The 26,064-nt window shown below is 39.3% G+C and overlaps 2 protein-coding genes across 2 annotated transcripts; one reads left to right on the forward strand and one right to left on the reverse strand.

Annotated features, from left to right (window-relative positions):
• Positions 1–14,450: 14,450 nt before the first annotated feature.
• On the forward strand, positions 14,451–16,704 carry fshb (follicle stimulating hormone subunit beta). Its single transcript, XM_036584193.1, has 2 exons — positions 14,451–14,618; positions 16,477–16,704. Exons 1-2 carry the CDS (start codon positions 14,451–14,453, stop codon positions 16,702–16,704), a joined length of 396 nt encoding a protein of 131 aa, XP_036440086.1.
• A 2,010-nt stretch (positions 16,705–18,714) lies between these two features.
• Positions 18,715–25,948, reverse strand: LOC118817472 (ADP-ribosylation factor-like 14 effector protein). Its single transcript, XM_036584192.1, has 5 exons — positions 25,705–25,948; positions 22,151–22,358; positions 21,436–21,564; positions 20,757–20,818; positions 18,715–20,469 (listed from the first exon to the last, which is right to left on the reverse strand). Exons 1-5 carry the CDS (start codon positions 25,773–25,775, stop codon positions 20,241–20,243), a joined length of 699 nt encoding a protein of 232 aa, XP_036440085.1. The 5' UTR covers positions 25,776–25,948; the 3' UTR covers positions 18,715–20,240.
• Between the last annotated feature and the right edge of the window lie 116 nt (positions 25,949–26,064).

Genomic DNA, 26,064 nt, shown 5'->3' on the forward strand with positions numbered 1-26,064 from the left:
CTCGCTCCACCGTCACGCGCTGGCTTTTCAGCGCAGGTCTGCGGGACGAAAACGGAGACGTTTGAAAGTCGGGCGCTGTTCCGCTCTGGGCATTAATGAACGTCCATAGAAACGCGCTTTTGTTTTTGTTTTCTTTTAGTTAGTTTGTTTGTTTGTTTGGAAGCTCTCAAAACCCACGCTGAGACGTGAGCCGTTAAGTCACAGGGCGCGCACAGACTGCTGGCGCGCGAGCACTTTCACTTTCAAGGTCTTTCCGCGCAATAAACTCAGCTCCGCGCCTCCGGAGTCCATGAGGGGGTCAGCGAGTGTCCAGAGGCGCACGCAGTCCTTACAGTCCTCCATAAGATCAGCGAGTGTCCTCGCGGCAAATGTCCCTCACAGTCACCTGAGATCACGTGCACGAGGACGAGACTTTCAGCCCCGTTAGAGATCTGTGGTTGCCATCTTTGGGCTGAGGGAGGTGTGTGTATGTGTGTGTGTGTGTGTGTTTGGGGGGGGTGCTGTGCTCTCCTCTGCCCCTCCAGTGGCTCTGAATGAATCACTGGTTTCTTTAGACGCCAGCAACAGCTGCAAAGGGCATGAAAACAAAACAGGTTACAGACTGCACTGCATTCAGAAACAAAAAGGATGAAAAAAGAAGGAAGAAAAAAAAGAAAAATTCTGCGCTTAAAGTGGCGTTAGATAATCAAGCATGGCTCAATATGCGCGAGAGAACGCACGTCATGATAATAATAATAATAATAATAATAATAATAATAATGGTAATGAAAAGGAGAATCCAATGACAATAGGGTTCCAAACACTCCATGCTTTCTTCAATATTATTATTATTAATAATAATAATAATAATAATAATAATAATAATGAAAATAACAACAACGACGATGATGTTATTATAACAGTACCAGACCAGCACGGCAAGAGACAATCCGTGCTATCAGTAATATCAGTGATATTAGTGATTATTATGTTGGAAAAATCCCACAGGCAATTCATCACAAAACCCCCGCGTCTCGCGCACGCACCCCACCTTCCACCCCCTTTTTCCCCGTCTGCCCACTTACATGAGGAGCGCGCGGAGGAAGGACGGCTTCTCGGTTTCCACCTCCAGCCCAGTTCTCGGGAGATGGGAGGGGGGGTCGTGAAGCCCTCGCGCCCGAAATCCCCGGGAAAGCAGCCGCGCCCCCCGCAGAGCATCTCACCCTTCAGATTGTGCTCGCGCCTTCGAGGGATGCTGCTGCTGCTGCCACTTTCTCTGCTGCCTCTGCGCGCGGCGTCTCCGTTCAACAGGACCTCTCATCATCATCACCTGCACATCTCTGTCTCTCTGTCTCTGTCTCTCTCTGTCTCTCTCTCTCTCTCTCTCCTCCACCCTCCCCCAAAAAAAGCATGCACCGCTGCAGGAGAGCTCCGTCACTCTCTCGCCTCCCGAAAATGCAGGAGCAGGTGCAGCAGCTCCGGAGAAATCAAAGGAGAGGCGCGAGCCGCAATCGCGATGACTGAAAGTTTAACGATGGCGCGCGACACAGACACAGCCGGAGGTAAACGGCGACGCGCCGCGCATCTGTCCGCCGCGCGCGCTCTCGCTCCGTTTGGCGCGCGCGCGCCTCAGTGTGTGGATGTGTGCGTGAATGCGTGCGTATATGTGTGTGTGTGTGTGTTTCTGAGGACCTCGATCTCCCCCCGGTGGCTGCTGCAGGGCACTGCAGCTCGCGCCCTCTGCGGTCTCGCGACTCGACCGAGCATCTGTTGACATCCCATGAGCTATGAGAGTAAAAGAGTCTGAGCTATTCTTAAATAATAGAGCCATTTTAGCTAAATAGCTCCCAACCGATACTCTAGAAATAATCAAATTATTTAAAAAAAAATATCAGGTGATTCTTTAGGACCTGCTTTGGAGTTGGGATTAGGTTTAGTGTTGAGGTCAAGATTGTGGTTACAGTGAGTTTTGAGTTTAGGGTTAAAATACTTCTGTGAATTTAATTGATGTGTGGTTAAATGCAAAGTAAGCATCTATGAAGCATCTACAGCGGGCTATCCAAATAAAGTGTTAAAAATACAATAGGGGTTGCTGCAGTGAAGTAGTGAATCAAGCAGAAGTAAAAGTAGGCTTGCAAAATCCAGCTTGAGTGGAAAAAGAAGTAGCAGCTTCAAAAAATGTAAGTACTATCTGAAGTACTGACTTTGTTCTCTTTTGGGATCTTTTTGGCCATAAAGCTGCACTATGTAAGATTTTTTAGCTAAAATTGAAAAAGATAGCATTACTTAATAGATTATTCACTTATATTCTCAGGAAACACATTGTTCACCAAGTCTTGACTGAGTTCTCTCACAAACGTCTGCCCAGGAAAGAGGTCCAAGGCACAACTGATGCTCTTCCACACGTTGTATGCAATTACACATTTCCACCAGAGAGGTCTCCAAATCCCCAGATCTTATATAGTGAAGCTTTAAATAAAATGCTCACAAAGACATAAGTGTGAGCAACAACAAAGCAGTTTAGGTGTTGAACTATCGGAACAGAATAAAATAAAAAAAACAATTATGATTAAAACATTATGTTAAATGCCTTCACACAAATGTGTTAAATAGCTCCTTAGCTACTAGATTGAGTGATCTGCATTCACTTACTCACTTCTACGCCGCTTATCATCCTGGGTCTTGGAGGATGCTGAAACCTATCCCAGCACTTAATGGGCGGAAGGCAGGAAACACTGTGCACAGGTCGCCAGTCCATCGCAAAGCAGACACACAGACATGCACAGTCACTCACACATGCACACGTAAGGCCAATTTAGCAACTCCAGTTTGCCTAACTGCATGTCTTTGGACTGTGGAAGGAAACCGGAGCACCCAGAGGAAACCCACGAAGACACGGGGAGAACATGCAAACTCTACGCAGAAAGGACGCTGGTCGCCCGCCTGGGGAATCGAACCCAGGTTAATCAGCACTCAGTTAATTTAAATAGATCACACAAAAGCGGTTTGAATAAATGCTAATTAATTGGACTGATATTTATATATACGATGCATATATTTATTACTGTTATTAACTTTATATGCTTATCTTGAACTACTGAAAGTAAAAGAAAGAATTCAAGTTAATAAATACACTATATATCCAGACAGCCTTTCTAATAAGTGAATTCAGCTAATTTAAGGTGCACCTTGTTACTGACACAGGCGTTCAAATGTGAACACAGCTTTTATAAATGCCATAGAAAAACACTGACCAATAGATTCCAACAGCTTCACGTGAGTTTACGGTCACCATGCCCAAATACAAGTGTCAGCCAGGGATATAAAGCACCCCAGCTTTGGGCTGGGGAACAGTGAAACTGCATTCTCCATACCTTTGAGATAAGTTGGTGTGGTGGTCATCCAACATCAGTACGTGACCTCACTAACGCTCTTGTGGCTGAATGCAGTCAAATCCTCACAGCAATGTTTCACCGACTAGTGTAAAGCCTTCCCAGAAAAGTAGAGGCTGTTACTATAGAAAGCGGAGGGGGGCCCCCTATTAATACCCTCGATTTCAGAAGCACTGGATAAGCAGGTGCCTACAAACTTTGGGACATGTAGTGCAGATTTAAAAGGACACTTTGGCCAAAATAAAAGATGTAATTATCACTGCATCTGTTGTAAACATCTACTCACATCCTTCAGCAGTGCTGCCATAGTCTCTAGAGCAGAGGTCGGCAACATGCAGCTCCGGAGCTGCTCAACGGCAGAATCAGATTTGTAGGTAAAAATAAAATAATCCTCCTTTGCAGTAAAATAAAGCTCTGTTGATTGTTCAACACAGTTTTAACACTAAATGGTCTTAAACGCTGGAGTTAATGTATAACTGCTAATTCACACTTTGACCCTGAAGATTGGCGCGCAGACTGCTGGTCACCATAGCAATGACAACAGTCTCACCTAGCTAGTAGCTAATGAATAGGCAAAGAGAGGTTTAAGATGAACATCGATCATTTGGAGATGAATTGACATGCTTATTTGCCTTTATAAGGTTTCCTGATATGTTTAATCTACAGCTAGAAAGTGTCAAACACTAAAAAGTCGCGAAGCTGAAGGCAGCTTCTCGTTCGCCAGCTTCTCGTTCGCCAGCTTCTCGTTCGCCAGCTTCTCGTTCACCAGCTTCTCGTTCGCCAGTTTCTTGTTCAAAGCAGTTACATTCTGGTGCCTCAGGCACCATTTAAGGTGGAATGGGAAAATTCGAACAAGAACTTGGCGAATGAGAAGCTGACTTCAGCCTCGTAAAAAATCAAACGTTGAGAGACATTTTATAAAAAACTATTCTACTTTTGCGGAAAGGTTTCCTGCCGGAGATGGCGAAAAGCAACTAAAGCTGAGCTGAAGATTAAAGCAGAGCAAACTAAGTTAAATCTGCATTTTTGTTTATATTATATTTCTAGCCTGTACTAGTACATTAGAACATACTGAGACATACTTAGAGCCAAGATGGTAAAATGGACATAAATGTTGTGGCTCCCAAGGTGGTTTGATTTTTCTTGAAAGGACAAAATGGCTCTTCTTTACATTTTGGATGCCGACCCCTGCTCTAGAACCACATTTTCTGGTCTAAAGACTAAGAATACATCATTCTTTAAAAAAAATACAGCTGCATTGTTGTGGATTTTTTGGGGCTGGCTTTTTGAATTTTTATTTATTTATTTATTTATTTATTTTTTGCTAGCTGGCAATTGCAGAAGGAAGGCAGATAGCTAATGTCACTGCTAGAAAGCCAAATATCTTATTGCAACCATTACTGCGGTAACTGTCTTTAAAGTCATCACAGTGGAGAGAATGGATTATTCAAACAACAGCAACGACAGATGAGGAGGACAACTAGCTAAAAGCTAAACTTAGTAAGTGCTACTTTGCTATTCAGATATGTTACCTCAACTTGGCTTCTATTCTGCAGCTGAGAGTGTCCATTTTGTGTTGAACAAAGGTAGTCACTGACCAAGCTAAGAGTTACACTAATGCTAAGACTGGACATATTCATTAGCCTATAGATCAGTGACTAGGCTAACACTCATTATTGGTTGACAGGGATTTCCAATGCTTGTATGAGGTATTTGTGTAATGCAAGCTGGGTGTTGTAGTGAAAGGACAGTGATGAATGAATGTATAATTGTGAAATCTGTAAAAGTGATGAGACTGAGAGATACTATGCTGCACTACAGAATTATGTGTAACACAATGAATAACATATTACAGTATTTTAAAGCCAGAACGGCCACTTAAGTTAGACCTACATAATTTAGTTAAGTTGTTATGTAGTGCCCTTCTGGTGTATAAGTGCACTCAATAGCAGTGAATATGATACTCGATCTTACAGCCAATGAGGTTCAGCGGTTAAGCAAAGAACAAAAGGGCAACACATATGCAAGGAAACGTAGGCCAGGAGGAAAGACAACAAAGAGGGTCAGTGAAACAAGGGCGAAAGTCATGCCCAATGTGCAAACAGTGTCAGAAACCATGGCAAAGAAAGTTTTAGTCAACAACTAAATAAACAAACAAGCACATCTGACTAGTCACTGCATTGCATTCAAACAACACAATTACCTCAGTTTCACTCAGTTACATGCATTTGGAGCAGCATCAACAAGAGATAAATGATTAAAATCAACAGCAGTATGATTTATTTTTTGAGTACAGGCTTCATTCCTCATAAGTACAGGGTGTCCCCAAAAAATTGACATTATTTCGTAGTCTAATAACAATTCTCCCTCAAATGATCTCAAATGAACTCAACCAAATTTAATTTTTAATGTTTTTTTTTTTCAGGTTGAAGAATGGCGTTCACTAGAAATGAAAAGGCATTGTGTGTGTTAGAATATGCTCAAACACAGTCAAACAAGAGTGTGCAATGTGCACTTTCGAGAAAATTCAATAAAAATGCACCAACTGAAGACTGTTACGCAAGACATGCTACAGCGTGTTTGGCAGGAACTGGACTACCAACTTGACGTGTGTCGTGTCACAGGCGGTGTGCATATTGAACATTTGTGAAGCTTCGTGAAATTTGTTATAAAATCTACATCCCTCTGAATTTCTGTTTGAATTTTGATAAATAAGTCTTGTATTGTTCAACATAAAGCCTATTTAATTTCATTTGCCTGGACATGCAGTTACTCAGATATTCACATCTCAAACAATGTCAATTTTTTTGGGACACGCTGTATATCTCATTACGAGTGAAATTATGAAATAAACATTGAGAAAAGCACAAATTCAGCTAATCCAGCAGCTCCATTCATTTATTTTCTTTCTAGTCAAAATGGCCATTAAGTACAAGTTATCCCTTTTTTAGAAAGGGAGATATTTCTGATGATCTAGTTATTAGGTAAAAAAACAAAAAGGAAACGAAGCAAAAAAAGTCTCCAAAACTGAGACTCCTAATCGTGCAAGACCTGGTAGACCACCAAAACTGTCACCAGCAGATAAAACAGTACTTAAAGCTTTCATCTTTGAGAAAGAGGACAGAGTCAAGCTCCAGTCTTGCTTCAGAATTGACAAATATTCCACAAAATTTCTTTGAAAAACTGAAAGCAAATCCCCAGGACAGAGGTTGTAAAAAAGCAAATGATTGACTTCTAAATACAGAAAAAAGATTTTATTTTTAGCTGTTGAGGTTTCTGTGTAATTTTCTGTTAAAATATACGTTTCTACTTTTTCCCAGTGCTAAAAATGCTGGTACTTAATTGTCATGTTGACTAGAAATTAAATAAATGAAGGGTGCTCTCTAACTTTAGCACAGTATTGTATGTGAAACTAGTTACCCATCCGTGTGGCTACTGTAGAGTTCTGACCTGAACACACAGTGCAAATGGACCATGTGTTGTGCAGGGTTTGTTCCAATGATGACTGAAATGAAAGCGTTGCCTGCTTAATCAATGTTGTTTTCTTCAGATTTCTTTAGAATCAAACATTTTGAGTTATAATGCATAACTTGAATGCATATATTAAATGTGTTGATAAAGATTTAATGGATGAAAAAACACTGGTATACTGTATATACTAGTATAAGTACATACACACATTAAATATATAAGTACAAACCTATTTCCAAAAAAGTTGGGATGCTGTGAAAAACAAGAAATGAAAAACAAAATGCAATGATGTGCAAATAATTTAAACCCTATATTTAATTGGAAATACTTCAAAGACAACATATCAAATGTTCAAATTGAGAAATTTTATTGTTTTTTGAAAAATATATGCCCATTTAGAATTTGATGCCAACAACACGTTCCAAAAAAGTTGGGACGGGGGCAGCAAAAGGCTGATAAAGTTGTGTAACGCTAAAAAAACCCTGGTGGTTAATTGGCAACAGGTCAGTAACATGATTGTGTATAAAAAGAGTATCTCAGAGAGTCTTTCAGAAGTTAAGATGGGGAGGGGTACACCACGCTGAGAAAGACTGTGTGGGCAAATAGTGCAACAATTCAAGAATAATTTTCCTCAATGTAAAACAGCAAAGAACTTGCTTTTCATCATCTACAGTACATAATATCATTAAAAGATTCAGAGAATTCAGAGAAATTTCTGTAGGCAAGGGACAAGGCTGAAAACCAGCATTTGCTGGCCATGATCTTTCGGCCCTCAGGTGGCACTGCGTTAAAAACAAACATGATTCTGTGAAGTAAATCACTGCATGGAATCAGCAACACTTCCGAAAACCACTGTCTGTGCACATAGTTCATCGCTGTATTGAGGTCCCCTGGATACACATCTTTAAATTAGTGGGGCAACTGTCTATCCTGCAAAAAGTGATATCTTGACAAGTGAAATCAGTTTAGTTCTATATACAGTATTTGTCATTTTGAGACTGCTGTAAGAATATTATAAGATTAAATTATTTCTAGACATTTTTACTTAAGTAACTGTATTAAGGGAAATTATGTCGCTGTATTGGCAGGCAATTTAGCTTGTTTTAAGAAATATGATCATTTGGTAGAGTAAGGTGAAAGTAGTGAGTAGAAGTTAGTTTTGGGTAAGTAGCATCACACTTTTTGCCTCCCTCCCTATTTCTGCGTTTCTTCGCTATGCATTTATAATTTTATTTGGTTTTCCTTCTCAGCTCCCAAATAACACCCTGATGAAGCTCCTGTCTATGATATGGATTATCACTTAATTACTTTTTGCATGCCAATTCATCTTTACGCTGTTGAGTCATCACGTAACAGCATGGAACAGTCCAACCAGTACACAGGGGGCAGTAGGGCTGCAGTGAAATGACTGAAAATAATGACTACAATAGTATTTAAATGCATATATATTTTGGAATAGGTTATTAAACACCAACTTGTACAGTATATGTAATTTGTCTTCTCATAGCGTGCTTGACTCATGGGGGCCTTAGACAGCTGACCTTTGCCTAGTGCAAAATCCACCCCTGCATTTTATTATCCAAAATGACCAGTGAACCAACAAGTGTTTGAGTTTTTATATGTGATAGTGATAATAGTAAAATCTCTGAAAAAAAGTTTTCTCTGGGTTCTACTTTGCATTACAAACATGTAAAATATGTTTTAGGTCAAATAAATTATCTCAGAAATATCAGAATACAACATCTCAACCACTTCATTGGTTTTAAAAACTTCAGACGTCTGGTTCCTGTGGTGATCACTGTGAACAATTCTGACTTGGTAAGTTTTTCTAGAATAGAGCATCTGACTGGGTTTGTTTACATCTTAATTTAATTATGGAGTAATTTTAAAATACTGGTGGAATTCCCCATTAAATAAGGAACAGTACTGAAGTCAATGGCGATAATGTAGTGTGTTCCAGTGCTGCATAAGAGTAGAAGTTAGTCCTAGGTATGATTAAAACTGATGTCTGTATTGATGAAATGAGTTCCTGACTATGCAGTCTTCATCACAATAGAAGTGCCATGGATAATGCGAATGACATAGAAGGCCTGCGTTGAGTCGATGTGATGCAAATCCCCAAGAAACGTCTTGAGGACTGCACTATTTTGAGCTGGATTTCAGCAGTTTTACGACTGGTACGCTTGGTTAATTTTGCAATATGTCACTTGGAAGCTGTGCTTTGAGTTAACATATGCAGAGTTGCTTTGACTTTAAATGATCTCTGGATCAAAGGCAAGGCAAGAAATGCAAACGGCTTATCCCGCTATGCCCTCTGCCAGCCTCTGCTGCACACAGGAGAGGATGATGAAACTCACGTCAACACCAGCGCAGCATTTAAACTACAAAACATTCACAATTATCTTAGTGAATGCTTGCATGTTGCCTATAGCAAACATTCCAAACTGCATGGTCAAGGACAGTGGGTCACAAAAAAGTGATTCTCCACTGCACATTTTAGGGATACCCTGCTTTAAAGGGGAATTCCACTGATTTTTCAAAATTTCTGCATGATTCAGTCAATGTGATATCATTCAGAGTAGTTTGATGTGAAATGGCACATGGCAGGAAAACCTACCGGCTAAAATTTCTTTACAGTGATGGTTATAGTAACCAGGGGTTGTGGAGTAGAGTGCAAATGTAGTCATTTTATTTACTATCCAAAATGAGAACCTACACGTGTTCTGAGTTTTTATATTTAATGTTGATAACACTAAAGTAGTGTTAAATCTGAAAAAAAAGAGATTTCTTTAGGGACTATTTTGCCTCACAACAACAAACATGCCTATGAATAAATTTTAATAAATACATTTTAGGCCAAAACCTTTGAAAAATTATTGCAAAACAATATCCCAGACCCCCATCCCAATATCCCCAGGCCAGCTTACTCATAATAATTTTGTGTATTAACTTTCTTTGAGGTAGCCTATAGAGGCATTTAACACTTCAGTATGGATCCTATCACCACCACTGTTAACAGTTCTGACTAGGTAAGTTTCTCTAGAACAGAGAATGTCACATCAAACCACTTCTGGTCAATGGTTACATCCTAACCATTGACCAGAAGAGAAACCCTCAGTGCCGTCTAGGTCTTCTAATAAGGCCTAATGCTCTGCAAGGGTTACCGTACTACTCTTGCTTCATTGTTCAGTATAGGATGGAAACAAAAGGTACATTTACATCTAGGTACATATAGCTAACCTCTCCTCTTGGTTAGGCCTAATGATTTAGATCACATGTGTCAGGCTCCAGTCCTCGCGGGCCAAAACACCGCAGACTTCAGGGCACTGCCTCATTAAACACACCTGATTCAGCTCATCAGCTAATCAGCAAGGACTTCATAAACTGAATTCAGAACGTTAGATGAGGATAAATGCTAATCTCTACAGCACTTTGGTCCGGAGGGTCCTTAGTTTGGCATGCCAGCTTTAGATAAACTATCAGCATAATTACCTAGAGACAGAGAAATCAACCAATCACAATTTGATTTCCAATAGGAAATTTGGAAGTCCTAGATACATCACTGGCTGTGATTAAGAGCAGCAGCTTAATCAGTGAGTTGTTAGAAATAGAAAACAGCAGCAGCAGCTCTATAGCTCTATTAGTGCTAACAAACAACTAGAATCCCACAGGAACACTAGCAGAAATGAGCATTATTGTAGAAGTGATGTCATGTATGCAACATGTATGATGGTGTTTTGACATTAATGCAACAAATTGAAGGCCTCGCTCTAACAGTCATGGTTCGCCACAACCATTTACTTATGCAGAAATGTAAAAACAATTGGTGGAATTTGTCTTTAACAGATCGATTTTAGCCTAGGTTAATTAGCTGAGTTGAATAAGATGTGCTGTGAGCAGGCAAAAACAAAATGTGAAGTGGAAGGGGTCTGTCTCTCAGGCTAGGATTACTCTAGAAATAAAGCAGTAGTCTTCTTCAAACCCAGTAAAAAATCCATATTGTGTTCATTAGTTAGAGAGGTGTAATACTGAAAGAATTCCAGCAATTCTAAAGCTCAATGAGAGTCTGGTAATGTACAACATATTTCTACCACTGTTGCTTATGCTTTAAGAGCTTGCAGCATTGCATAAGTAAGACATTCATCACTCCAAGGTGACATTAGCTAAATGTAGTGCCTTGTTTTTTGGCCTTGGTTGAGTCTACTGTTTTTGCCCATTACGGGCCTGCTGTGGCTCGTAAGCCATGCAGTATGCTGAGCGAAACACAGGTGGCAGTATTTCACCAGCTGACATTTACAGCATAATGACTGAGGAAGTGGCCAAGGCCAGATGGTCACATTTCCATTCAAACAAAGGTTTGTGGGAGTTCGCTGGGATGTTCCCCAAAATCTGAAAACGAGCATTTGTTCCCCTCCCACGCATATGTGACTGTAGTTTCATTGCAAAATCAATAAATCAGGAGCTGTCTCATGACAAACCATAAATAAGAAAATGGCTAGTGCCTTCCATAGTTTTGACAGCAGCAGATAATAATGTTCAGCATAAAAAAATACAGAGCAAACCACTTATTAGCTTTGTACTCACAATTAATCGCTTAGAGACTGCAATTCTCAGGAGGCTATTTCTCACGAGCATTCTGAGGTACTGAAATTAATAAGCTAGCGCTGATAAAACAAAGGGTGGTCTCACAACACAAGCCTCCAATCAAGATTTGTGCTCAATTGTAACCCATTAATTCCGAGTCATATATTAGATTCTATATAAAGCAACCTCATTCTTATTCTTGAAGAGTTTATCTTAAAATATGCCACCTCACCTCATATCTCCTAAAACCCAGAGCAGTATTTCTCACGCCAGCCTTCTAGCTGCCAAGGAGACAATACTGGCTCATCCTATTCTCATCACTCCCTGTCCCAGACATGCTGAGGTGGGCTAATGGGGACATTAGGATGAAGCACGGATCTCGCTGGCACATCTACAGGTTGAGACTTTGCATTGCGGAGACATGGACCACACAGAAGTGTCTCCACTGCTAATGTCTTACTTAGATTTGCTAAAATGCAATTTCGGTGATTTGTGCAGGCCATCGAGTGGCTTTCAAGCACTGTAAATCTCACAGATGATTAACTATATTTTAGTTAGCTGTTTAAGAGCTGTGGATGAGGTCTGGTAGTGGAATTAAATACTGTGCAGTAGACTTAAACAATTAATTTACACCCTTTGAAGAGTAGAGTAATCTACATAAACATTTATAAACGCTTACTCCAAAAGACATCATTTGTCCTAAAGACTGCATTTGCCTTATGTCAAGAATTAAATAATTTATTAGCTTAATTAACAAGAAATACATTCTTCAAGATGTTAAAAGGGTTATTTGGAACAATACCATAGAAAAACAGATTATGGTTGCCTAAAGAACCTTTCAGTAGATGGTTCTTTGAAGTAATCGTTCTCAAACTGGTCCCCAGGGACCCCCAGATGGTCCACATTTTTGCTCAATCCCAATTCCTGAAACATAGAGCAACAGTATGGACCGTTTGGACGTCCTTAAGGACTGGTTTAAGAACCACTGCTTTAAAGAAAGAGTGTTGAGAATATTCTAAAAGTTCAGAGATCTACCAAATAAGGTATAAGTTCTTTACCAATTGATGGATTTTCCTAGAATTGCATATTGAAGGCAAGAATCATTTAGGAACCTTTATTTTTAACAGCATACTTTAAGGGTTCTTTAGTAAAGGCAATGGTTATAAATAGAGCCAAATGGAATATCAGGCATTAACTTAACTCAAAGATCCATTTGAATGTATAAAATTGGTTCTTTAAAATTGGCATGACCAGATGTTTTTTTTCTAAGAAGGAAAACTCACTGTATATAGTTCTTTTAAAAACTTAAAAAAATGGCTCTATAGACCAAAAAGTGTTCCCTGTTAGTTACAAGTTATAGAACCCTTTTAGCTAAGAGTGTAGTCTTTACTCTGGGCCTGGAAAAACAAGTACAAGAAAGATGTGAGAAAATTTCTTAATGTTTAACTAAATGTTCAGTGACACTTTACTGTAGGGCAGTGTTGATAAGGCTGAGTCCTACACAAGGCCTCCATGACAGCTAACATAAATCTACATAAATACTTATAAACACTTATTCCAAGAGATGTCATTTGTCATAAAGGTTGTATTTGCCCTATGTCTGTCAATTTTTAATGTCATCTTTATGTCATAACATCTGCCTTAGGTTACACTGATTTTTTTTTCTAATATCAAAATATCAATAATGACAATGATATCAAAAATGACAATATCAGCCTTAAAGACAGATGACACCTCTTGAAATAAGTCTTTATAAATGTTCATGTAGGTTTACATCAATTATCATGACAAGCTTATGTAGGTTTCATGTAGCTTTATGAACACTGCCCTACAGTAAATTGTTACCAAGAGTCTTTTAGGGTTAAACTCCTGATTGTGGTCAAATGAACATCTCCGAAGATATCTGGATGTCATACAATTTCACATTGTAATTACCTGGAGTAAATTCAATTAGTGACCTGGATTAAAGGCTTGATTGGCAGAAGGTCAATTTGTGGTTACTCAATTCGCTACATGTCTGGAAAAAAGACGCTTTCCTGGAAATCAATGCTGAGAACATACTGACCCACAACAACATTCTCCACATCTACTCTATCTAAGACTCCATCAGCCTTCAAGACAAGTCCAACCAAAGGAAATATCAGGCATTAACTGCTTATCTGATAATATACAGGTCTGTAAGATTAGCTGGTCGTGTGCATGCTTCATGCGTATCACCCTATCCATGTTCCACAGTTTATAGAATGTAACAGTGGGTCCGGGGGCTACGTCAGGAGCAATTGTGCAAAAGCTTGTAGGAGGTTTGGCCTTGAAGGCTAGATTAAACCTCTGTCAGACCAGACGCTGAATGCCAAGGCTACAGGTCTTTGGGGATTAGGGTCCACCTCCACAAAAGGAGAGATCCCTGCCTTTAGAATCTAAATGGAAATTTGACAGGAAGAAGAAGTCAGAAGCCCCTCTTTCCCTAAGGTGGGCGTTTTGTCTGACAGGAGAGTATAAGTCTGAAGGCTAATGGAGACAGATGGAGAAGGACGGAAGGCATATCCAGCAGGTAAGGCTCACCTCAACTCTGGCTATGCTAGTCTCATTTTCATGTGATAGATGGCTTACATATATTTTCTAATTGTCCTAGAAGTGTACAGGTAGCTAGATGATAGAGGCATATCACCGCTATCAAAAGATCTACAGATTGCACTAGGTTTCAAACCACTTTCAGAAGAGCTGTTTTTTATAAATTAAGTATGTGGTTGTGAAGAACCTCCACACACAAAGTTTCTCTACCAATTAAAGGTTTTTCTTACAACTTAATGTCCAAACCAAGAACCATGTAAGAATATTTATTTGTAAGGAAGTATACTCGCTGATTATCTGGTTCATATGGCCTGTATTAATCAAGCTAATCCTGAACTACACAGTAAACGTCATTCAATGGCAAAAAACATTTTTAATCCTTGACTTTTCTGAGAGATTAACAAACTCTGGCATTAGTTTATTTGCATATTGTGTTCCCACTCCTAGGTAAGGATGCGTGTAGCCGTTTTGGTGATGCTGGTGCCTATACTGGTGAGGGCTGGGTCAGAATGTAAGGCTAGCTGTCGCCTTGCCAACATCTCTATCACTGTGGAGAGTGAAGAATGCGGGAGCTGCATGACCATCAACACCACGTCTTGCGCTGGCCTCTGCCAGACACAGGTAGAACTAAGCCTGGCCTATTTCTAAAGATATAATCAGCACGATATTTTCCAGTTAAGATACTGCAATTATCTATTATTTTCTGTCTTTATAGAAGAATCACTCTAGAATTCAGCTATATAAAACTATATACTGTTATGTTTTTTTATCAGTGAGAGTCATTTCATCCACTGGGACACTTTTCTGAAACAGCATGCCACACTCCAAAACCCACAGCAGAGACAGAGGGGAATTTACTCTATCATTGCCTAGTGGCTTTTTAAGGCCCCATAATAACTCAATGTTTTAACAGTAAAAGTGAATGAAACTTTGTGTACATATTATTTAATCCTATTTAGCAAACTGTTTAAAGGTACATTAGTCTGCTCTAGTTCTCTTTACCAACACAGCAATTATCACCTTGAAGCCATTGTCATTGGGTTACCTGTCAATCAACGCAGATATCCAATTACATCCCCTCTATTACACAGGCCTAAACAACCAGAAGCACTTGGTGACTGAACAGTCAGCTAGAAATGTGTGATATTATATTGTTGTGTTTATTTTCAAGTGGTACACTACAAGGAAATGGCATTTAGACCAGTGAAATTATCTTAAATGTAGTCGATATAGCTATTTTGAGATTGTTGTAGGCTTACAATAAGCTTATTTAAATTATAATACTGACAAATCATTTTGCCTGTTTCAACCACATTTATTAAAATAGGACAACTACCAATCAATAGTCAGAATTTCACTTGATAGAATCACTTACAACAAATTAAAAATGTTACAAAAGGTAAATATTTCTATAATAAGCTTACAACAATCTCAAAATGAGATATATTAGATACATTAGCTACATTTAAAATCATTTCACTTGCCAAGATACCATTTTTTGGAGAACATGGGGAAAGCAATTCCTTCCAGTGGAAATTTAATATAATGTCATACACTGTAGTACATCTAAATGACCAGTTTTATTACATATCAGGAAATTGGTTCCTTCTAGTTCATTTTTATGATAGTTAAACTATATAGTATATTGCCACTGTCAGAACAAAACCTTGTAAGTCCATTTTTTTTAAGCAGAATTTGATAATGAATACCAGCTGCCAATACATTAACTTACAGCTTACAATGTGTTAACATTCCTTGATGAATGGACCAATAGAAATGCTCCACAGTGACTTGTTCGATTAACTTCCATACAAAGTTAAGAATCTTTTCTTCATTTTACCTGTAAAGTTACCATTTTGGAACTATGAGCTGTTGTCAGGACAGCAATGATATTTTAGCAGTAAATGGTACATTTGTAGAAGTGTTTTAGTTGTCAGGACATCACCCACTGCTTGTTTACTTGTTTAGCATCAGTTTCCTAAAATAACTACACCATTAACACATTGACTGGTGGGTGAAGACAAGCCAAATCACCAGCGAATGTCAACAACAATGTATATTCCCACTGGAGAGTAGGCAAGCAACGACATGCAGTGTTCAGACATGTAGTCTTAACACAATTATATTGTTAAAGGAAAACTCCATCATTTCTTAGCTTAATTTCCATCTGTCATATCTATTTACCTTTTTCCTGTATAACAGAGGCCAATGAGCAAGTGTGAAGGCAACTGCCTATTGCCTTCTATTAGAAGCTTGAGTCAAGTTTTCTGTTCGTTTCTGCGTGCAGGGAAACACATTGAAATTACTGTCTGTGGTAAGTGACCATATGATACAGCAGATGGATATTAGATTGAACAACACTGGAGGATTCCTTTCACTAACGCGAGCCGGGTTTAAATGAACTCAAATAACACTTAACATGATACATGACAATGAATTCATTTACATGAATGTTTTTTGTTGTGCTTTCACTTTTCAGGAGAGAGCTTACCGCAGCCCGATGGCACCATATGTCCAGAACACCTGCAACTTCAGGGAGTGGACGTATGAGACCATCCAGCTGCCGGGCTGCCCGGCAGGGGTGGACTCGTCCTTCACTTACCCTGTGGCCCTGAGCTGTGAGTGCATCCAGTGCAACACGGACAGCACAGACTGCGGAGCGCTCAGCATGCAGCCCAGCAGCTGTCCCTCGTTCTCCCACTACTGAAGCACCAGCACCGCCTCACCTCAAAGCCATCGCATAGATCTGGACAACTTGTGGTCTTTTGCCGCTTAAGCTGCTTAGTTACTGTTACTATCCATTATATTAGTAATCAAATCATGTACAGAGTTTACTTGATCTACCCATCAGAGTCTTTAAACAAGGACAAACAATAACAGATTTAACTGAACGATACACCATGTGTGGATGGAAAAAGATAAACTAGGAAGCCTTTACAAGTTTGAATACCTCCCAGTCAGATGACCTGTTCTTGTTTCTAAGTGAAAATAAGTTAACACATCCTCTACTTAGAACAAAGTTAAATATAGTGTTTTTCTGATTTATTTTTTCTATCTATTTGCTGAGTGTGCCAAAAATTTGGCACAGGCATTTTGTTTCTTTTGTCCTCTTTCTGCAACAATAAAAATGCTTTGTGGCAAACAACAAAATGCATGTATGGTGGGGATCAAATGTCTGAGACAGTGTTGAAAATCTGTGATTTTTTTTAAAGCTAGAAATAAACAGAAAGTTAAAAAAAATTAATTATTCCAAACAAAGAAAAGTTATGAAAAGTAAAATGAAGATTCGGCACTATTTCTAGGTCTTTATCCAAATTTAAGCAAATCTGTATCACCATGGTAAGGCCTTGATACAAAATGCCTTCTTCTTTCACTTAGATTTGATCGACTCATCAGAAGCTTTTGCACAAACTCGTCCAGCTCGAGTGCACACGGTCACTAAAGCTAAAAAAGGGACATACTAAATACTAAGAACTTCTGAAATCCATGTATCGTTTCAAAGATTCTACCTTTCACTCAAATTGTTATGTTGTTAATGTGGTTTGTAATGACAAGTTTCTATTAAATTACAAAACAATGCAAAATTATCACTAGTGCTCTCAGACTTTTGCTTCCCACTGTAAATGGGTGAGAGTGGATTACTGTTCGAGAGAGATCAGCAGGAAAACATCATTGCAAATTCACTGACAATGTAAATGTAATTAAGTAATATATACAGTCAGGCCAAGTAACATCTTTTACTGATTTTCTAAGCAAAACTACCATCCTCTACAGAAACCCACCTCTATACATTTTGAGTATAATGACTATTTGCTGCATTCAACATATTAGGGAAAAAAATAAAACCGAAAAAAAGGCATGTGCAAAAGTTCTGGCACTATATTTTATTTTTCCTCCCAATATGCTAAATCCAGCAAAGAAAAGTCAAACTGTGCACTGAGACGTGCTGTATTTACTGAACAAGATGTGCTAACTTTTTTGTCATTAGAAAATCAGCAACACATTTCATTTGACCAGGGGTGCCAAAACGTTTGCACAAGACTCTATAAGGGAATCAAAGTTATCATTAAGCCCATCACAGCCCTACTTGAAACATTCTGTAAATTTTTGCATGAGCCTGTGCATTAGCTATTCACAGAATAACAAAATGCCTCATTATAATGCCGTTCACCCAATACCTGACAAAAAAAAACGTACATCATACGTACAGTAGCGTCCTTTTTGATACTTTAACTGCAAACTAGATACAGGTGTCTTGCTTATGTTCTCTTTCTGGAATGTTCCTGTCATGCCTGTGTTGACCCTGCTCATTATGGAGGGCACGGTGGACCTGTTGCTCGGCATCACCTAAGCATGTAAACAGTGCATCATTAAAACAGCTCATATGCAGCATTAGCATCTCCCATTTGTTTCTGTAACACACCAGCTGCCGCCACTCGCATATGCGCACGTGCGCTAGCACACACAAATTAATTTGTACTGCATGAAAAATTGGCGTGTGAGTGTTTACCACAGCTTATAATTGTTCTTCGGAGACCAATTATGAAATTCCTCTCTGCGAGCATACCCTGCATTTACTCCAAAGAGCAGAACCCATGATCCACGCTTGTTTTGCATAATCAAATTAGTGATGAATCAACATGAATTTCAAACGGCGTATCTGCGATTCAGATGAATGAACAACAGCAATATAAATACAATTAGATGCACAAAGAGGTAACAAAAAAACAAAAACCTTTAATGAACAAACATTTCAGGGTGTAAAAGCAATATATGCTGTTGATAACACTGCAGCAGTGTAACTTTAATGGCACGGCTGCTTTAGACTTCTGGATAGTGCGTAAAGCCTGAAATACATATTAGATTTACAGTGGAGCCGACAACAGTGCGGAGAAAACTTGTGTTTGATTCGATTTCTAAAGGCCGGTCTATCCAATCTATTCGCTATGAAGGACACCACGAGACAAACATCTCAGCACTGCCAAAGCAAGAATGTCCACATTATCAGTTGAGGAAAAGAAACACCAATATTTCTGAAATCAAAAAGGCTCCGGAATGAACAAATTCCCAGCAGTGTCACAATGTTAAGATTATATTACCTGCAGAGCATTAAAGTAATTCTCTCTACAGTCATGTAATGATCCTTTTTCCCCATGGCACCTGTGGAAAACAATATTATAAACAGCCAGCACTGTCCCATAATATCCATTCGGCCTTCACTTTAAACCTGGTCGTCCTTGCGTGCCTTAGTGTTGCACTCTCTCTCTCCACAAAGAAAAAAAGTCTTAAAAGGAGAATTTCTCAGATTTTCTGCAAAACTAAATTGTTAAGACACAAACAAAGTCATTCAGAGTGGTCTTATGTGAAATGCGCTATAGGCCAACTTGCCGAGTCAGAACTTTTCGCAATGGTGCTGATAGGAACTAGACATCTGCAGTGTTTAATGACTCCAAAAATTACATTACGGGAAGCTTATAGACTAAATGGTTATGAATATGTTGCCTAATGGCTGAGAAAATGTTTCACATTTTACCATTATCTAGACTACATATAATAACTCAGAAGGTATGTAGGTTCACTGATCGTTTTGGATAGCAAATGAAATCACTATATTTGAGTTGCTGACATTATGACCGCAGATGCAAGTTTCTCTACAATGCACCAGTTCACAGTAAAACACTGACTTTGTTTATTTCTCAACAATTATGCAATTATTATCAATTATGCAAAAATTAGGAAAAAAATATGTGGAATTCCCCTTTAACATGATCGTTCAGCAAAAAATTAAACACACACTTTTTTACCTCTTACCCCAAATGTAGTTGACCAGCCAGGACAGATTATTATGTCTTAAGTTTGTGTTTCAGTTTTGCACTGGAACAAGTCTAATGCATCCAGCATAACCTCTTTAATGTTCATAGATAACAGTATATCATACAGCGTCAGAAAAAAACATCTGAGATTACTGATCAGCTTGACACAGTTTGAGGTAAGAATGAGACCCTCTTAGGCATTCAGTTTGCATAACTCTTAACACATGGGTATAAGCTGCATTAGCCCCAAAGCTGTAGTGCAAAACTGAAGACTTCAGACATCAAACATGTCTCGGCCAACAAACTCCATTTAGAGCAAGAGGAAAACTGAGGAAATGTGACTTTTGGTTGAACCACTTTTTTCCCCATGCAACCAACATGTAAAATATACCATATTCATTAGCCCCCACAACCTCTTTATTCACGTCAGCTAGCCTGCGTATTTGTTTCGGATGATCTCGCCTCCCTCCACCTCCACCTGCTCGTACAGCCACTTTCTGTCACAGCGGCACTCTACACCGCACTTGCGGGAGCCGCAGTCAGGGCAGGGGTAGAAGCAGCCCATGCAGTCCACGTCCAGACAATCGCACAAGTCCCGCCCGCAGGAGATAAGAAGACCTTGGCTGTCGTACACTTTACTCTTAGCTGCCATGCCTTGTCTGTAAGGGAGGAGGACATAAAGCTCAGAGCCATATCATACAGTACAGAAGGCTAAAATGTGTCAGTGATGCTTCTTTATACTCACACCATTACATGCATGCAAGTTTTACAAAATTCTTACTTAAGGAAATACAATTAACAGATTTACAGACTTCTATAATCATGCTCCTGGATGTTTACCTCTATGCAAACACATTTACTGTAATCAATTCATTCATTAAGATGCAAAGTTATTCAGAGTGGTTTGATGTGAAATGCACCGTTCTAGAGAATCCAAATCTGATACCTGTCACTGGAAGGGATTTTTGCCCCACCACGTCTCTTGTAGCCATCGTTTATGGTCCTTCCCTACAACAACACATTTGGCTTTTCAGAACGTGACTACTATACGGTGCTGTTCAAAAGTCTTAGGCGCACAAGCAAACCATTTATCTGGACAATAAGTGCGTTAAATACAAACACACATTAATGCAGCAAAAATTAACATACATTTTTTTTCTTTGAGCTTTGTTAGAAGAATAAAGTTTGGTTCCAGATTTCTCGGTGCCCTCCGCCATCACAGGAATCAATTCAATTTCATCATCAGCAAATCTTAATTAACTGAAAGTATTACTGATTGAGTCAAAACCAGTCATGACGACAATAACTACAAATAATAGTGGGCTTCCCTCAGGAGAGGTTTAGGAATAGTTAATCAAACACATTAATAGACACAAAATGACTGCTTCTTGTATTTATTTTAACATTAGTGATTTCTGAGCAAATAAACAGTTATTGCCCAATTAATTTATCTAATTTTCTCAAGTGTCTTAAACATTGCACAGTACTATATGTTCATAAATTACAAAGATATTTAAGATGATTAAATGATTTTTATCATGCACAAATAATACATAACGCATTATTACAAGCACGTAAGCATGCAACGCCTATTTTAATTAGTAGCACAAAAACTTAAGTGGTACCTTTAGGCTGGTCTCTCTAGCTGTTTGTCTCCTCTCCTTATTGAATTGTCTGGCTCCATCAGGAAGTGAACCAAGGCGATTTGATTCATCTTTTGTTACCAGCCCTCCTCTGCTTTTCCTTAATTCAATCTGTATAGAAATTCAAGAGTTTTATCAAAGAGCAGCTAATTGCAGCTTATAGCACATCCATATAACATCCAGCTGGGAAAATAACTGTGAAAAATGTTTAGAGTAAGACAGCATAATGATATGATGAAGGCTTCAAACTAATTTAGCGGCTAAAATACTTGCTCACTCAAGGTTTCTCCTCGATGCTTGACAGATTAATACCTGGCATCTTATGCAATACTCTATGTACAAGTATTAAAGCTTGATGACATCAAGTCAATGTTGAAAAGTCTGTAAAAGTACATTTAGAGGCAATGGAATGACTCTATAACCGGTACATAATATAGTGAAACCATAATGCTTGGCAGCTTCTTTAAATAATAACTACTGGTGTAAAAAAATATTTTAATATTCTACCAATGTTTTAAACAATATTTGAATGAACAATCACATCTATGTTGGTTATCTGTTTGGTGTTCAAACAACGCAATTTCGTCAAAGTTTTTAGAATAATTAATAGAAAGTGCATTCTCCATGGTGCTTTGTTGCACCCCTAACAATGATACATTCTGATATGTGCATGTGTGTTGTCTGTACAGTTACAAACCTTTGTGCCATCGCCCCCTGCCTTGGGCCAGTTAGAGAAAATAGTAGGCACAGCATCTTCCCTCAGGAACTGTTTTCCATTGTAATCGCGGAAGCAATCAGGCTGGAAGTGCTCAGAGCACAGGCAGGAGTTTGTGGTCGGGACAAAGTTCTTTCTACCTAGGCTTCGCACCCATTGCTCAGCTAACTGAGGCTTGCTGATAGGGAATCTACAGAAAAAAGGGAATGCAGAGTTTAGACTTAAAAACACGTTAAAAAGTCAGTCACAGTCAGTTGGACACGGTTATGTTTTTTTCTGCACCTAAAGACTATATGTTGATCATATGTTTCTAAAATGAACAAGAAACGCTAGGCATTGTTTCCACTGCCACAGCTATAAGGAATACATCAACACTTTGAAGAAGCAAAAAACTAGCCTAAACTTAGCATTTAATGTTATTCGTTCTTTATGTAATACTCCGTAGCACAGCATTGAATTGATATGTCTAAAAGTTTGTAGACACCTTCTCATACGAAAGTTCTTCTTAAAGCAAAAGGGTTTGTCTCCCTTTTCTGCAGTAACAGCATCTACTCTTCAGGAAAATCTTCACGCTAGTTGTTGGAACATTGCATGGGAGCTGGCAGGGTTCAGCCACAAGAGCATTAGTGAGTTCAAGAACTGGTGCTGGATGATTAGTTCTGGATCACAAACACCACTCCAACTCATCCCAAAGGTACTGGATGGAGCTCCATTACTCCAGAAAACACAGGTCCACTGCTCCACAGCCCAATACCGGGAGGGAGGCTTTATACCCCTCTGACCAAAGCATCAGGTATAGTGACCTCAGGCTCAAATGCAGCTGCTCCAAAGCATTAAATTATATTGGTAAGTGCATTTCTATGGAGATTATATTTTTTATTTTGTACACACACACACACATACATACATACATACATACATACACACACACAAATATACACACACTTTTTTTTTATTTTGGTATTTGCCCTTCACAATTTCTTCTATTTCAGATCATCAAACTACTTTTAATATTAGACTATGATAACACAAGTAAACAGAAAATGCTGCTTTTAAATTATGATTTAATTTATTGAAGGCAAAACACTGTTCAGCCTTACCTGGCCCTATGTAGCAAAAGTAAATGCCCCCTTAGCTACTAAATCAACCAGTTAACCAAATTCAATTGACCGTTGAGTTTAATTTCACTATCCACACCCAGGCATGATTACTGTCAGACAGTTGAACCTGAACATCATATAAATAAAACCAGCCTGGCAATGTGAAGCAGGCTATCAAAAAGCAGCACATGATGCCACGTTCTATATAGATTCAAATACAGATGCAAAACAAAATCATTGAAAGCTACCAGTCTAGAAAGGGTTATAAGCCATTGCTAAGGCTCTGGGACTCCAGAGAACCACAGTGAGAGCCATTATCACTACAAAATCCCAAAAAAGCTCACATGCATTTGGGTTACACAGCAAGACAGTGATCCAGGCACATAAACAAGTCCACCTCTGAATGACTCAAAAGAAACAAAATTACGGTTTTGGAGTGGTCCAGTCAAAATTGTGAGCTGAATCCCATTGAGATGTTGTGGCAAGACCTTAAACGGGCAGTTCATGCTCAAAAACCCTCTAATATAGCTGAATTATAATTCTGCAAAGAAGTGTGGGCCAAAATCCAAAAATCAGTTGGATGATCTGAAACATTTTAAATGTGACAAATTAGCAAAAATAGAAAAAAAAAGTGGTAAATACTTTTCACAGCACTGTATGTGGTACAGAAGTGTCAATGTGCAGAAATGGTGTTTGGATAATATTAGACGTACAGTGTGTGAAGCAAACAAGAAAAGACAAGGTATTGTTCCCTCTGTTATACAAAAGGTACTTTAATTAAAATAAATAAATTCTACTTATAGAAACGCAGGTAACCATGAAAACAATTAAAAATGCATGAACGAGGGGTGTAAAGATACAAAGCTTAGGCCTGAAAGCAGCTTTAATCCATTCATTTAATTAATTAAACAATTAACGACATCATGCTAATGATCATATAAAGACGGCTGGACAGTCCCACGGCAGAAGATGCACTACACAGCCACAAGTATGTGAACTGAATGGGTCGCACTGAAAACCTCAGTGACTCTAACCATAGCACTGTCATAGTACGCCACGTTTGCCTCACAATGGTTTGTGAAATTTCTGCTCTGCTAGATCTGCCTCAGTCAACTGTAAGTGCTATTATTGTGATATGGTTTTGGCTAGGAGCAACAATAGCTCAGCCACGAATTAGCAGACCACACAAACTCATACAGTACTGAAGTGCATAGGGGGCAAAAATTGTCAATCTTTTGGTGCATGACTCACTACAGAGCTCCGAACTGCCTCTAGAAGCAACATCAGCACAAGAACTACGCATCGGGAGCTTTCATGAAATGGGTTTCTGTAGCCGAGCAGCTGCACACAAGCCTAAGATCACTATGCGCAATGCCCAGCGGTGTAAAGCATGCCCACACCGGAGCAGTGGAAACGTGTTCTTTGGAGTGATGAATCGTGCTTCACTATCTGGCAGTCTGATGGATGAATCTGGGTTTGGTCGATGCCAGGAGAATGCAGCTTATCGGAATGCATAGTGCCAACAGTAAAGGTTGAGGAAAGATAATAGTCTAGGGCTGTTTTTCAGGGTTTGGGCTATGTCCCTTAGTTCCAGTGCAGTGTAATGTTCATGCTACAGCAAACAAAGACATTTTACTTAATTATATTCTTCCAACATTGTGGCAGCAGTTTTGGGAAGACCCTTTCCTGTTCCTGCGTGACTGTACCCCTGTGCACAAAAAGGGCTCCATAAAGACATGGTTTGACAAATTTTGTGTAGAGGAACTCCAGTGGCCAACACAGAGGCTTGACCTCAACCCCACTGGGATGAACTGAAATGTCAACTGAGAGTCAAGCCCTATTGTGCACAACATCAGCACCTGACCTCACAAATGCTCTTTTGACTGAATGGGTACAATCCAAAATCTTGTGGAAAGCTTTCCCAGAAGAGTGGAGGCTGTTATAACCATAAAGGGGAGCAATTCCATATTAATGCCTAAGGTTTCGGGATGGGATGTCCAACAAGCACATTTAAGTGTGATGGGCAGGTGTCCACATACTTTTGGCCATGTTGACTATTTAAACAACTTGATTGTTGGGTTGGGCTAAAACACTTGCTCCTATGAGCAACCCTAGCCTAAGTGGTAACTTCCCAACCCCTTGAATCTACCTAACGATGCTGTACTGAAGGCTTATAGTGCCAGTCACAGCCCTCCAAGGCTTTCCTCTCTCATTTTTCTGTTCTTATGGAAACGTTAGCCCTAGCTAGTTAGCTGGCTATCTGTGTCTAAAAGAAGCCTAACGGCTCCAGCTAGCGGGCCTACAAAATAAACTACGTATCAACAAAAATCAGCAAAACATTTAATACACATTAAGCTTCTCTAAAGTTCACCTTAAACCAATAGGGAACGCAGTGTATTAACCTAACCTATATCAAGTGGCGCAAAACTCTCTTACCTATAAAAGCGGATCTCAGAGCCTTTGATAAAGCGGTTGGTACATCCGAGCGCCGAGCACGCAATAGGCATTATTGTTTCAGCGCACGGCTGTTGTTACTTCCAAGATAAAAATGAGACGGTTTGAGTTTCTGCCGGGTAGTTAAACATCAAGTGTGAATATGAATACGTAAACAACATGGACCAGAGTACCAGAGTACCAGTGTGCCTCTGCGCCTCTGTGCCGCCAGCAGAAACAAACGGAGAAGCTCAGTAGTACTTCTGAAAGGAGGGTTATGAAAATATTGCCACCTAGCGGACGGAGTAAACATTACAATAATAAATGAGCTGACTCTAATAAATCACGGTTCTTCTTCGATGT

Source organism: Colossoma macropomum, unplaced genomic scaffold (genome assembly GCF_904425465.1).
Source record: "Colossoma macropomum unplaced genomic scaffold, Colossoma_macropomum, whole genome shotgun sequence".
NCBI classification, from domain to species: Eukaryota; Metazoa; Chordata; class Actinopteri; order Characiformes; family Serrasalmidae; genus Colossoma; species Colossoma macropomum.